Here is a 12,300-nt window from a genome sequence, read left to right on the forward strand (position 1 = left end):
CAGCACGGCGCACGAACAGAAATAGTTTTTTAGTGATGACGGGCGCGGCCCCGGGGGCACGACGGCAATATCGGTTGTTTTTTTGGGAAATCCTATTAGTATTAATATATTTTTTTCTAATAATTCTGTGTTTCTTTGGCTTTCGGAGCACGGGTGAAAAGCTCATTTCTCGACAGCGACAGCTATAAACCCAGCAGCTCCGAGATTAGCCATTATGGAAATAAGCGACCTATGAGAAAGCGAGGGAAGGGGGAGAGAGAGAGAGAGAGAGAGAGCGATAGGAGGGGAAAAACTGGGCTAGCACAGTGGTAAGCGAAGGGTAGAAACCCTGAGTGGGCAGGTGGTAGGTAATTCAAAGACCCCTCCATTACCATTTCATATAGCCTTGTGTAATGGATTTTGACACTGCCAGGATTACGTGTGCCACTAACAGCTGTCTCGTCACCACATTGCAGCAATTCATTTAGAGTGGGTGGTTACGGGGAGAAGTAAAGTTACCTACAGTAAGCAAAAACAGATGCTTACTATACATATGCTTAAATTCTAATCCCCTCAAGGCATGGATTCATTGCAGGAGTTATTGACACCAGGTATGTAAATAAACTGCCAGGTCGTGCTCATGATTGTCCTGTGATATCAGTGATGGGACAGCTGCTTATAACTGACAAACATCGAACAAATTCAGATTTAAATACCTTACCTTCTCATTCCCTTTTAAAATCACAGCGGCAACGATTTAGCCATGGCGGCCCACCACTACTAAATAAATATAGGGCAAACACTGATGATAAACCAAAAATTATGACCTGGGTGTGGGGGGCCAGGCGCAGGCACACTCCTCCGGTCTCCACGCCCTCGCCCTGTTCTGAGGGGTTGAGGTGGCGGCTGAAGCGGGGCAGGAGGATGCCCGGGCGGCTGTCAGGCAGGAACATGTTGGCAGGGGCAGGGATGATGAGGGCATTTGTGACTGGACCTGTGAGGGAGAGAGGAGTAAGAGTAAGGAGAGAGAAGGGCACAGGCAAAACTGGCGAAAGGAGGGAGAGCAGGAAAGAAAAAGAGATGAACATGAACACCCTCAGCCCCCCCCCTTGTAATTATCTAAGTGGGGGAGACGTTTTCTTTATGTGCTCCATCATTCCCTCCCTGCCCCCACCGTGTTCACATCCGCCATAACTGGGGCATGGTCAGAGTTTTACAAGAGACTTTGAACAGTGTCATTGATGCTGAGCGTAACGAGATACCCGGAAAACACGGCTCTCGTTTCCCATTAAAAAGCTTAAGAGAACACTCTCCCACTCTTCGCTTTGAGGAGTTGATTATTATTATTATTATTATTTTTTTAAAACGCACCAAGGTCGAGGAGCACCCAGGCTTCTTACAGTGATGGGGGCGAAATAGATCCAAGCTTCTGTACTTTTGATGAGTTTGTGCTGTCAAGCGCTTTGGAAAGCAAGCATGAGCTGTCGTTTTCTACTACGTCCATACAAACAGCAAGCCATCTACATCGTGAACCTTTACATGAAAGTTGAAGTGCTTCTAAGGAATCGAAGCGGCACGTCGCCAACCTGCAAACCTCACCTGCCTGAAGGGAATGAGGAAAGATGAAAGTAAAGAGGGGGGGAATCGAGGACTTGAACTACAAATCTCTACTCGGCCCACAACCCTTTGACTGGCCTTCCTTACTTAAGGCAGAGCTTTGCTTTCTACTTCCTGTCAATATTTTTTTTTACGATGCTAACACTTACATGAGCTTTAGTGCGCTTAAACTCAAACAGACAATCTTTTATTTGCCTATTACTGTCAGTCTTCCACAAGCGGCCATCAAATCATCCGAATTGCCCATCTGTCCGCCAGGATAGAAACATCTTCCCCAGGGTATTGGCGGCTGGACGGGGAGGGGGGGATTTCAGCATGGGCATCCAGGTATCTTCTGCATGCCCCGAATCGAGTGCTAGTTCACAAGAAACTAATGGAGAGAATATAAATTCGATGGGGGCTCTGACATAGACTAATTCCAACTGATGGCCTTAGGTGAGAGCCATCTCAGCGCAGAGAGGACCATAATCACAAATCATTGCGCCACTGAGCTCCTATGGTGACTCCTTTTCCACATTACCAAAAGAGAAAAAAAGGCCCAGGCTAAAATAGAGTTGCAATACACTAAGTTAGAATGGATCTAAATGTATGATAAACCTAGGCTGGGTTTATCTATTATCAAACACAAAAGCTACATTTTAACTTAGAAATAGGCAGGTCTGAAGCCGAAAAAGAAAGGACATTAACATGAGCCCCACAAGGCCTACTTCATCCATGCTCTACCAAGGTTTTCCAGCACACAACTTTGACCAACTACAGTAGCTACAGTGAGGGAAAAAAGTATTTGATCCCCTGCTGATTTTGTACATTTGCCCACTGACAAAGAAATGATCAGTCTATAATTTTAATGGTAGGTTTATTTGAACAGTGAGAGACAGAATAACAACAAAAACATCCAGAAAAACGCATGTCAAAAATGTTATAAAATGATTTGCATTTTAATTCAGGGAAATAAGTATTTGACCCCTCTGCAAAACATGACTTAGTACTTGGTGGCAAAACCCTTGTTGGCAATCACAGATGTCAGACGTTTCTTGTAGTTGGCCACCAGGTTTGCACACATCTCAGGAGGGATTTTGTCCTACTCCTCTTTGCAGATCTTCTCCAAGTCATTAAGGTTTCGAGGCTGACGTTTGGCAACTCGACCTTCAGCTCCCTCCACAGATTTTCTATGGGATTAAGGTCTGGAGACTGGCTAGGCCACTCCAGGACCTTAATGTGCTTCTTCTTGAGCCACTCCTTTGTTGCCTTGGCTGTGTGTTTTGGGTCATTGTCATGCTGGAATACCCATCCACGACCCATTTTCAATGCCCTGGCTGAGGGAAGGAGGTTCTCACCCAGGATTTGACGGTACATGGCCCCATCCATCGTCCCTTTGATGCGGTGAAGTTGTCCTGTCCCCTTAGCAGAAAAACACCCCCAAAGCATAATGTTTCCACCTCCATGTTTGACGGTGGGGATGGTGTTCTTGGGGACATAGGCAGCATTCCTCCTCCTCCAAACACGGCGAGTTGAGTTGATGCCAAAGAGCTCCATTTTGGTCTCATCTGACCACAACACTTTCACCCAGTTGTCCTCTGAATCATTCAGATGTTCATTGGCAAACTTCAGACGGGCATGTATATGTGCTTTCTTGAGCAGGGGGACCTTGCGGGCGCTGCAGGATTTCAGTCCTTCACGGCGTAGTGTGTTACCAATTGTTTTCTTGGTGACTACGGTCCCAGCTGCCTTGAGATCATTGACAAGATCCTCCCGTGTAGTTCTGGGCTGATTCCTCACCGTTCTCATGATCATTGCAACTCCACGAGGTGAGATCTTGCATGGAGCCCCAGGCCGAGGGAGATTGACAGTTCTTTTGTGTTTCTTCCATTTGCGAATAATCGCACCAACTGTTGTCACCTTCTCACCAAGCTGCTTGGCGATGGTCTTGTAGCCCATTCCAGCCTTGTGTAGGTCTACAATCTTGTCCCTGACATCCTTGGAGAGCTCTTTGGTCTTGGCCATGGTGGAGAGTTTGGAATCTGATTGATTGATTGCTTCTGTGGACAGGTGTCTTTTATACAGGTAACAAACTGAGATTAGGAGCACTCCCTTTAAGAGTGTGCTCCTAATCTCAGCACGTTACCTGTATAAAAGACACCTGGGAGCCAGAAATCTTTCTGATTGAGAGAGGGTCAAATACTTATTTCCCTCATTAAAATGCTAATAAATGTATAACATTTTTGACATGCGTTTTTCAGGATTTTTTTGTTGTTATTCTGTCTCTCACTGTTCAAATAAACCTACCATTAAAATTATAGACTGATCATTTCTTTGTCAGTGGGCAAACGTACAAAATCAGCAGGGGATCAAATACTTTTTTCCCCTCACTGTATGTTGGTGTATTGTACTTCAAACTTGTGTAGGCAGGTTGCTTAGGATTCAAACCTTTTCAAACAGCCTAAATCATACTCTTAGAGGAGGTGCTCCCACAATAATGTGGTTTATACCACATACAAAATAGAGCTGGGCGATATGGATAAAAACCATATGTTGATAAATTGCCTGAATTGATGCGATAACGATAAATAGAACGATACGTTTATAACATTGTGCACAACAGTTTACAATTATCCTTTAAACTAGCCCTACTAGTTTGATAGTTGCAGCCATCAATGGTCCCATTAAGAAGCACCCATATTAGCAAACTTATTTAATTAGAAATTTCACATTGCTTTAGTATAGGCTACTTATCGTAATGAATAACTTCAGCAAAATGCTTGCGATAAGTGATCGGTAAGGTCGGTGTCGATAATTTTTGGTTTATCATCAGTGTTTCCCCTATATTTATTTAGTAGCGGTGGGCCGCTGCGGATTAAAAAAATAAATAATAATAATTGGGATGGTAAACTTAAACGACTAAAGCCAGATATAAAGTACGTAGAAAATATAATGGAGCTATCTTTTTTAAATAAGATAACCTTTGAGAACTAACAATCACCAAAATAAAAAACTTTTGTTATTTGAGTCACTCAGATGGCATAAGAACACAGCATAAGCCATGTCAAAATGTGAAGACTTGCAGGAAATTTGCTTTAAAACAAAATGTTATCTGAGATCGGAGACCGCACCATTGGCCATGCCCACTAAAAAGGTATGATACATCAGGTATGGCAGACATACTTGCTGTCTTGTAACCTTAATACATTTTTATAATAGCGTAAAGAACATGTGAATTTGATATTAAGACGAACTTTAAAATCCCAGTTTAAAAGGAAAACAACTCAGACCAAACTGATAAATCAATAGATCTGAGTTTCGTATATACAGTAGTAGTCCATGTCACTCAATAACACTATAATATTCAGAGCGACTTACAGAAAATGTTTCACCTTGTAGGGTTGGGGATTCGAACCTTTTGGTTCGACCTTTTGGTTACTGGCCCAACACTCTAACCACTAGGCTACCAGATGTGCTTGACTGGTCCTTGAAAGCGTAGATATCTTTCTTATATCTCGTCCATCCTAGCTGGCTGGAGGCCAGCATTCATTAGTCGAGATTAGTCATTTCACCACGTTTGTTTTTCATTAGGTCATCAACATCCATTTGGAACATCCCTCATCGCACTATTAGGTTGACATTAATCAGCTCTGTATCGCACAGTGGAGTACGCTCTACGCACATCCATTTTGTCTCCGATGCATCGTAAGAGAAGGTAATCAGGGTAATCTGTCAAGTTCCGTGAATAAGTCTTTGGGTGTTGTAGCCCAGGAGTCATCACACTTGACTTGAGTGAAAATGGTCAAAACATTGTTAGCCATTCTAACTTTATGAGAAGACTTGACTTTTTGGCAGGATTAAATCAGTCTGCAGCTATCCATCCTACATTCCATTCTCATGTAATTCCCTGAGGTTAGAGAGAGGGGCAGTGAAAGAAAGAGAGTGAGTCAGAGATCGAAAAGAAAAATGGAATCATTGAAATTGACGTAGGATATAGCATCAAACGGCATTGCATATGCAAACGCAAATTAACTTCCTGTCTCTTGAGACGCTAAACACAGACCCAAAAAGTGCCGACTGGAACAAATTGCCAGTCGTGCGTTGGCGTAGTTGGCTGAGCTTCACTGTAAAATTGTTGCAGTCAAGAAGACAAATACCTCAATAAAAACAAAAGGTTCCCTCAGTAGGCTCATGCAATCTAATTAACTGGCCCCGCTTAGTTAGCATCATAGACTGAAAAATAAACACCAGCGGAAAAGAGAAACTATTCATGAGTAGAATATGGACATGTTGAGGGAGCGTGGACTGTACACAAGCTGACACTGTAATTCTAATCTATCGAGGGCAGATAAAACACCCAATGGAAAGCGCTCCAGGATTAATGCTACTCCTTATCCTGTTAGGGCTAGGGGGCAGTATTGACACGGCTGGATAAAAAACATACCCGATTTAATCTGGTTACCACTCCTACCCAGTAACTAGAATATGCATATACTTATTACATATGGATAGAAAACACCCTAAAGTTTCTAAAACTGTTTGAATGGTGTCTGTGAGTATAACAGAACTCAAATGGCAGGTCAAAACCTGAGAGATTCCTTTACAGGAAGTGGCCTGTCTGACCATTTCTTGAACCTCTTTTCCATCTCTATCTTTTACTAAGGATCTCTGCTCTAACGTGACACTTCCCACGTCTTCCATAGGCTCTCAGAGCCCGGGAAAAAACAGAATGTCGTCATTCCAGCCCCAGGCTGAAACACATTATCGCCTTTCTCAAGTGGCCAATCAAGGGACTCTGGGCTTATGCGCGTGACCCGACCGCCCCCGCCTTTGTGATTTTTTTCCTCTGTTTGCCGAAAAGGAGATTCCCTGTCGGAATATTATCGCTTTTCTACGAGAAAAATGGCGTAAAAATTGATTTTAAACAGCGGTTGACATGCTTCGAAGTACGGTAATGGAATATTTAGAATTTTATTGTCACGAATTGCGCCATGCGCGCGACACTTCTTTACCATTTCGGATAGTGTCTGGAACGCACGAACAAAACGCCGCTATTCGGATATAACGATGGATTATTTTGGACCAAACCAACATTTGTTATTGAAGTAGCAGTCCTGGGAGTGCATTCTGACGAAGACAACAAAAGGTAATGAAACTTTTATAATAGTAAATATGATTATGGTGAGTGCTAAACTTGCCGGGTGTCTAAATAGCGAGCCCGTGATGCCTGGGCTATGTACTTAGAATATTGCAAAATGTGCTTTCACCAAAAGCTATTTTAAAATCGGACATATCAAGTGCATAGAGGAGGTCTGTATCTATAATTCTTAAAATAATTGTTATGCTTTTTGTGAACGTTTATCGTGAGTAATTTAGTAAAATGTTAGCGAATTCCCCGGAAGTTTGCGGGGGTATGCTAGTTCTGAACGTCACATGCTAATGTAAAAAGCTGTTTTTTGATATAAATATGAACTTGATTGAACAAAACATGCATGTATTGTATAACATAATGTCCTAGGGTTGTCATCTGATGAAGATCATCAAAGGTGAGTGCTGCATTTAGCTGTCTTCTGGGTTTTGGTGACATTATATGCTGGCTTGAAAAATGGGTGTCTGATTATTTCTGGCTTGGTACTCTGCTGACATAATCTAATGTTTTGCTTTCGTTGTAAAGCCTTTTTGAAATCGGACAGTGTGGTTAGATTAACGAGAGTCTTGTCTTTAAATAGCTGTAAAATAGTCATATGTTTGAGAAATTGAAGTAATAGGATTTTTAAGGTTTTGAAAATCGCGCCACAGGCTGCAAGTGGCTGTTACGTAGGTGGGACGAATTCGTCCCGCCTAGCCCAGAGAGGTTAAAAGGGTGTATGACACATTTTAACAGGGCAAACTGTTGCAAAACTCAACCACCCGGTAGCCTATTCACAACCAATAGCAATCTCATTTCGCCTCATTTTGAAAACACCTTTTTATGTGCATTTTTAGAGGCATTCTGAAACAATTGCTCTGTGACAGATCTCTAGGGGAACCACAGAGGGCATTTTCCATAGAACATATCGGTGTCATCTCTATGGCACTGGCACTGCAAATATTGCACACATGTTCAGCATTTTAGACAATGTAGCTATCCTGTGACATTATTTTGCAACAAAACGTTCTGACAATCAAATTACACGTCACAACATTTTCGATAGCGTGATAAATAGACAAGGTGATTTGCAAGGTATTGGCTTATTCATCACAGCTGTAATATCATAATAATAACCAGCCGTTTGTAATGTAAAACATGAGAGGCAGGGATGGATTGATCAGTGCTTGTTCATTCAACATAGAACCCGTTAGCTGTCGAACTCAATGCCTATCTAGGGGACAAGCCTACCTAGGGCTGTGGCGGTCATGCAAATAACTGCCAGTCTAAATGGTGATTGACCGTTATTTCAAAGAAATACGTTCAGCATCTCCGGCATCCATGCATAGCCTACACGCCACTGATGCAGACCTTTGGAACATCTACATTTTGAAAAGTCTAATAAATCCATTTAATATAGCCTATGCCATCACAAAAAAAATCTATAATTTATTTTAGGTAGATCTAAAGAAACATTATGATGTGAAGAATATGTAGCCTATTTCAGAAGAACAGAATAGCATATTCTGAGTCCTAATGATAGGCCCTGATCTGGCTATGCCATATGGCTGTGGGCTACACTAGTTCATTTAGCAGGCAAGATCTGCTTATAATTTCTGTGCTATTATTTTATAGTAAGACAATTGAACATAGCTGAATAAAATAGAAAGGATATTACAATCAAACGATTTCAGAGGGAATGCGCACATGCGGGTACTCTGTGTTAATAATATTCAAAACTCTATTTATACACTGCTCAAAAAAATAAAGGGAACACTTAAACACAATGTAACTCCAAGTCAATCACACTTCTGTGAAATCAAACTGTCCACTTAGGAAGCAACACTGATTGACAATAAATTGCACATGCTGTTGTGCAAATGGAATAGACAACAGGTGGAAATGATAGGCAATTAGCAAGACACCCCCAATAAAGGAGTGGTTCTGCAGGTGGGGACCACAGACCACTTCTCAGTTCCTATGCTTCCTGGCTGATGTTTTGGTCACTTTTGAATGCTGGCGGTGCTTTCACTCTAGTGGTAGCATGAGACGGAGTCTACAACCCACACAAGTGGCTCAGGTAGTGCAGCTCATCCAGGATGGCACATCAATGCGAGCTGTGGCAAGAAGGTTTGCTGTGTCTGTCAGCGTAGTGTCCAGAGCATGGAGGCGCTACCAGGAGACAGGCCAGTACATCAGGAGACGTGGAGGAGGCCGTAGGAGGGCAACAACCCAGCAGCAGGACCGCTACGTCCGCCTTTGTGCAAGGAGGAGCAGGAGGAGCACTGCCAGAGCCCTGCAAAATGATCTCCTGCAGGCCACAAATGTGCATGCGTCTGCTCAAACGGTCAGAAACAGACTCCATGAGGGTGGTATGAGGGCCCGACGTCCACAGGTGGGGGTTGTGCTTACAGCCCAACACCGTGCAGGACGTTTGGCATTTGCCAGAGAACACCAAGATTGGCAAATTCGCCACTGGCGCCCTGTGCTCTTCACAGATGAAAGCAGGTTCACACTGAGCACGTGACAGACGTGACAGAGTCTGGAGATGCCGTGGAGAACGTTCTGCTGCCTGCAACATCCTCCAGCATGACCGGTTTGGCGGTGGGTCAGTCATGGTGTGGGGTGGCATTTCTTTGGGGGGGGCCGCACAGCCCTCCATGTGCTCGCCAGAGGTAGCCTGACTGCCATTAGGTACCGAGATGAGATCCTCAGACCCCTTGTGAGACCATATGCTGGTGCGGTTGGCCCTGGGTTCCACCTAATGCAAGACAATGCTAGACCTCATGTGGCTGGAGTGTGTCAGCAGTTCCTGCAAGAGGAAGGCATTGATGCTATGGACTGGCCCGCCCGTTCCCCAGACCTGAATCCAATTGAGCACATCTGGGACATAATGTCTCGCTCCATCCACCAACGCCACGTTGCACCACAGACTGTCCAGGAGTTGGCGGATGCTTTAGTCCAGGTTTGGGAGGAGATCCCTCAGGAGACCATCCGCCACCTCATCAGGAGCATGCCCAGGCGTTGTAGGGAGGTCATACAGGCACGTGGAGGCCACACACACTACTGAGCCTCATTTTGACTTGTTTTAAGGACATTACATCAAAGTTGGATCAGCCTGTAGTGTGGTTTTCCACTAATTTTGAGTGTGACTCCAAATCCAGACCTCCATGGGTTGATAAATTGGATTTCCATTGATTCTTTTTGTGTGATTTTGTTGTCAGCACATTCAACTATGTAAAGAAAAAAGTATTTAATAAGATTATTTCTTTCATTCAGTTCTAGGATGTGTTGTTTAAGTGTTCCCTTTATTTTTTTGAGCAGTATATATATTTTTTAACATGTGATTGTGCAATGACTAGGCTTCTAAGAACACGTTTCACTAGGCTCTCTGTAGACTATGGGCTCTCCAACCGTGTTGCAGGAGTCTTGGGCTTATAGGCTACTTTACGAGTTATTTGGCCACTTATCAAAACATATATGGGCTAGGCGACATGATGCATGTGAATACGATAAAGAAAAAAAGAATGCATGCGCTGTTTCATGCCTTGGTCTGCACACTCTGGGCAACATTGACAAGTGATAATATTTTCAACCATCAGACTATTCTGAATTTAATCTTGTTTTTACATATACTAAATAATGTGTGATTTAGAATGGTCCATTATCATGTACCATTGGGAACAGGGACAGGGTAAAAAAAAAAACACTTGAATAGTGAATGGAAGACACTTTTCCAGTGATTCATTTTCATGCCAGCCAGGTAGGCTGCGCCAGTTGTAAAGGGAAACAATGTGCTTAATATAAGGAAAGTTGAGAAATAAATATAGTAAGCCTATAGAAAGCTGATGGGATCCTCCTCTTTTTAATAAAGGCCATCAAAACTTTTTCACGAAATTGCATAGCCTATAGAAATGTTGTGCAACATGGGCTTAGAGGAACACTTATTTCATTCCATGCATCAACCAGCTATGAGGAGTTGGCTCTCGTTTTACAACAGGTGATCCTATCCCGCTCAAACTCCATGCCAGGGCTCTCATGAAGTGTTTGATTTGATTGCATTGACCTGATGGTAATACGGTCATCGTAACAGCCCTAAGCCTTCCCATACGTCCAAAAGATTACTGACTGGGAGTGTACAGTCATAAGGTATGAATGCTAGCTGCCCACAGCCTCATCTTAAAAAACGGCATGGTCTCTGCCTAGAAAACACCTTGGACCAGCTAGCCTATTATTCGAGACATTATTGGAGGGACAGCACACAAACAAGGCGCAGAGAGCGCGCGAGAGAGCGAGGTTAGCAGCCCACGGGATCACTGGGCATCGGGGCTATAGCTGCGCACATTTTCCACCTATCAAAACGTAGGCTACTTCTAATAAAGTTAACAAAGCACTCACCAGTCTAGCTAGCAAGCTAGTGTAATGAATAGCCAGATGCTGATATGTCGATAACAAAAAATGTGCAAAGCTGTCATAAAGGCAAAGGGTGGCTACTTTCAAGAATCTCAAATATATTTTGATTTGTTTAACACTTTTTTGGTTACTACATGATTCTATATGTTTTATTTCATAGTTTTGATGTCTTCACTATTATTCTACAATGTAGAAAATAGTCAAAATATAGAACTACTTTGGACTGGTACTGTACATACATTTTATTGTTTTATTCAGTGAATTTGGCAGAAATATATCATTACCTAAAGAATGTCAACTTTGATTGCATTTACACATTTGGCGCCTTTGTTCCAACATCTCTGCCCCAGAATGACAGATCCTCACAAGGTAAAGTGTGTGTTGTTCACAAGAGTAGAACTACACCGTCTGAGAAAGGTATTTCAGTTCGCCAATGCCCAAGTTTCACGAAAATGATGGAAAATACGCTTTTTCTGTGTATATGCATGATTTAATGCAACTATAAATATGTTTATTCTATAATCCAAATATGTGAATGATCATACAGTAGTTCAAAAGTCTATTTATATTGATAAGTTCAGTAAATTTGGTCACAATCTGACTATCCTTTGGCTGCTCATACAGGGCAACAGGTAGCTTAGTGGTTAGAGCGTTGGACTGGCTCAGATAGTCACCATTTTACGAGGTAAGGTTTTCCTGGTTGAGTGGGGTCTCCCGCAGTTTTGTCAGATGGTCTATGTCATCTGAGAATAGTCTTTGGTGGCGCTACAGGTCAGAAGTGTAGTGAAAAATGAATTGTCATATTTTCTGTATAATAAAGAAAAAATCCATTACGCCCATTTTCACCATATTTGACCTTTAATTCTTTGAAAATGGCCTTAAAAATCCTAATTTAACATGACATCCAGACAAACTTCATCCCATCATTGTTTGATCTAGCACGGACGACGACCTGTAACAAGCAAAAAAAAAAAAAAAAAAAAGCAAGCAGTTTTTTTAGGTTGGCTGGTCTACTATGCTGAAATTTGTTGTGTTGCGATGTTCCAGAAGAGGAAAAGTGATAAAATCATATTTGGTTCAGGATAAAGGGTCAACAAAATAAATAACCTGAACGAATGAGAAAAAGTGTTGGAAAAGAAGGTAGGGAAATGGAGCGAATGGGCAGAGAAGGAGAGGGGGTGGGG

General features: G+C 42.6%; 1 protein-coding gene across 1 annotated transcript in view; it reads right to left on the bottom strand.

Moving 5' to 3' along the window:
- Window positions 1-12,300, bottom strand: part of wdr18 (WD repeat domain 18) — a 97,453-nt gene that overhangs the window by 20,936 nt on the left and 64,217 nt on the right. The window contains exon 8 of the mRNA XM_014216070.2: window positions 807-973. Within this exon, the coding sequence (XP_014071545.1) occupies window positions 807-973 (167 nt within the window). The remainder of the gene's footprint in view (window positions 1-806; window positions 974-12,300) is intronic.

Source organism: Salmo salar, chromosome ssa10 (genome assembly GCF_905237065.1).
Source record: "Salmo salar chromosome ssa10, Ssal_v3.1, whole genome shotgun sequence".
Classification (NCBI taxonomy): Eukaryota; Metazoa; Chordata; class Actinopteri; order Salmoniformes; family Salmonidae; genus Salmo; species Salmo salar.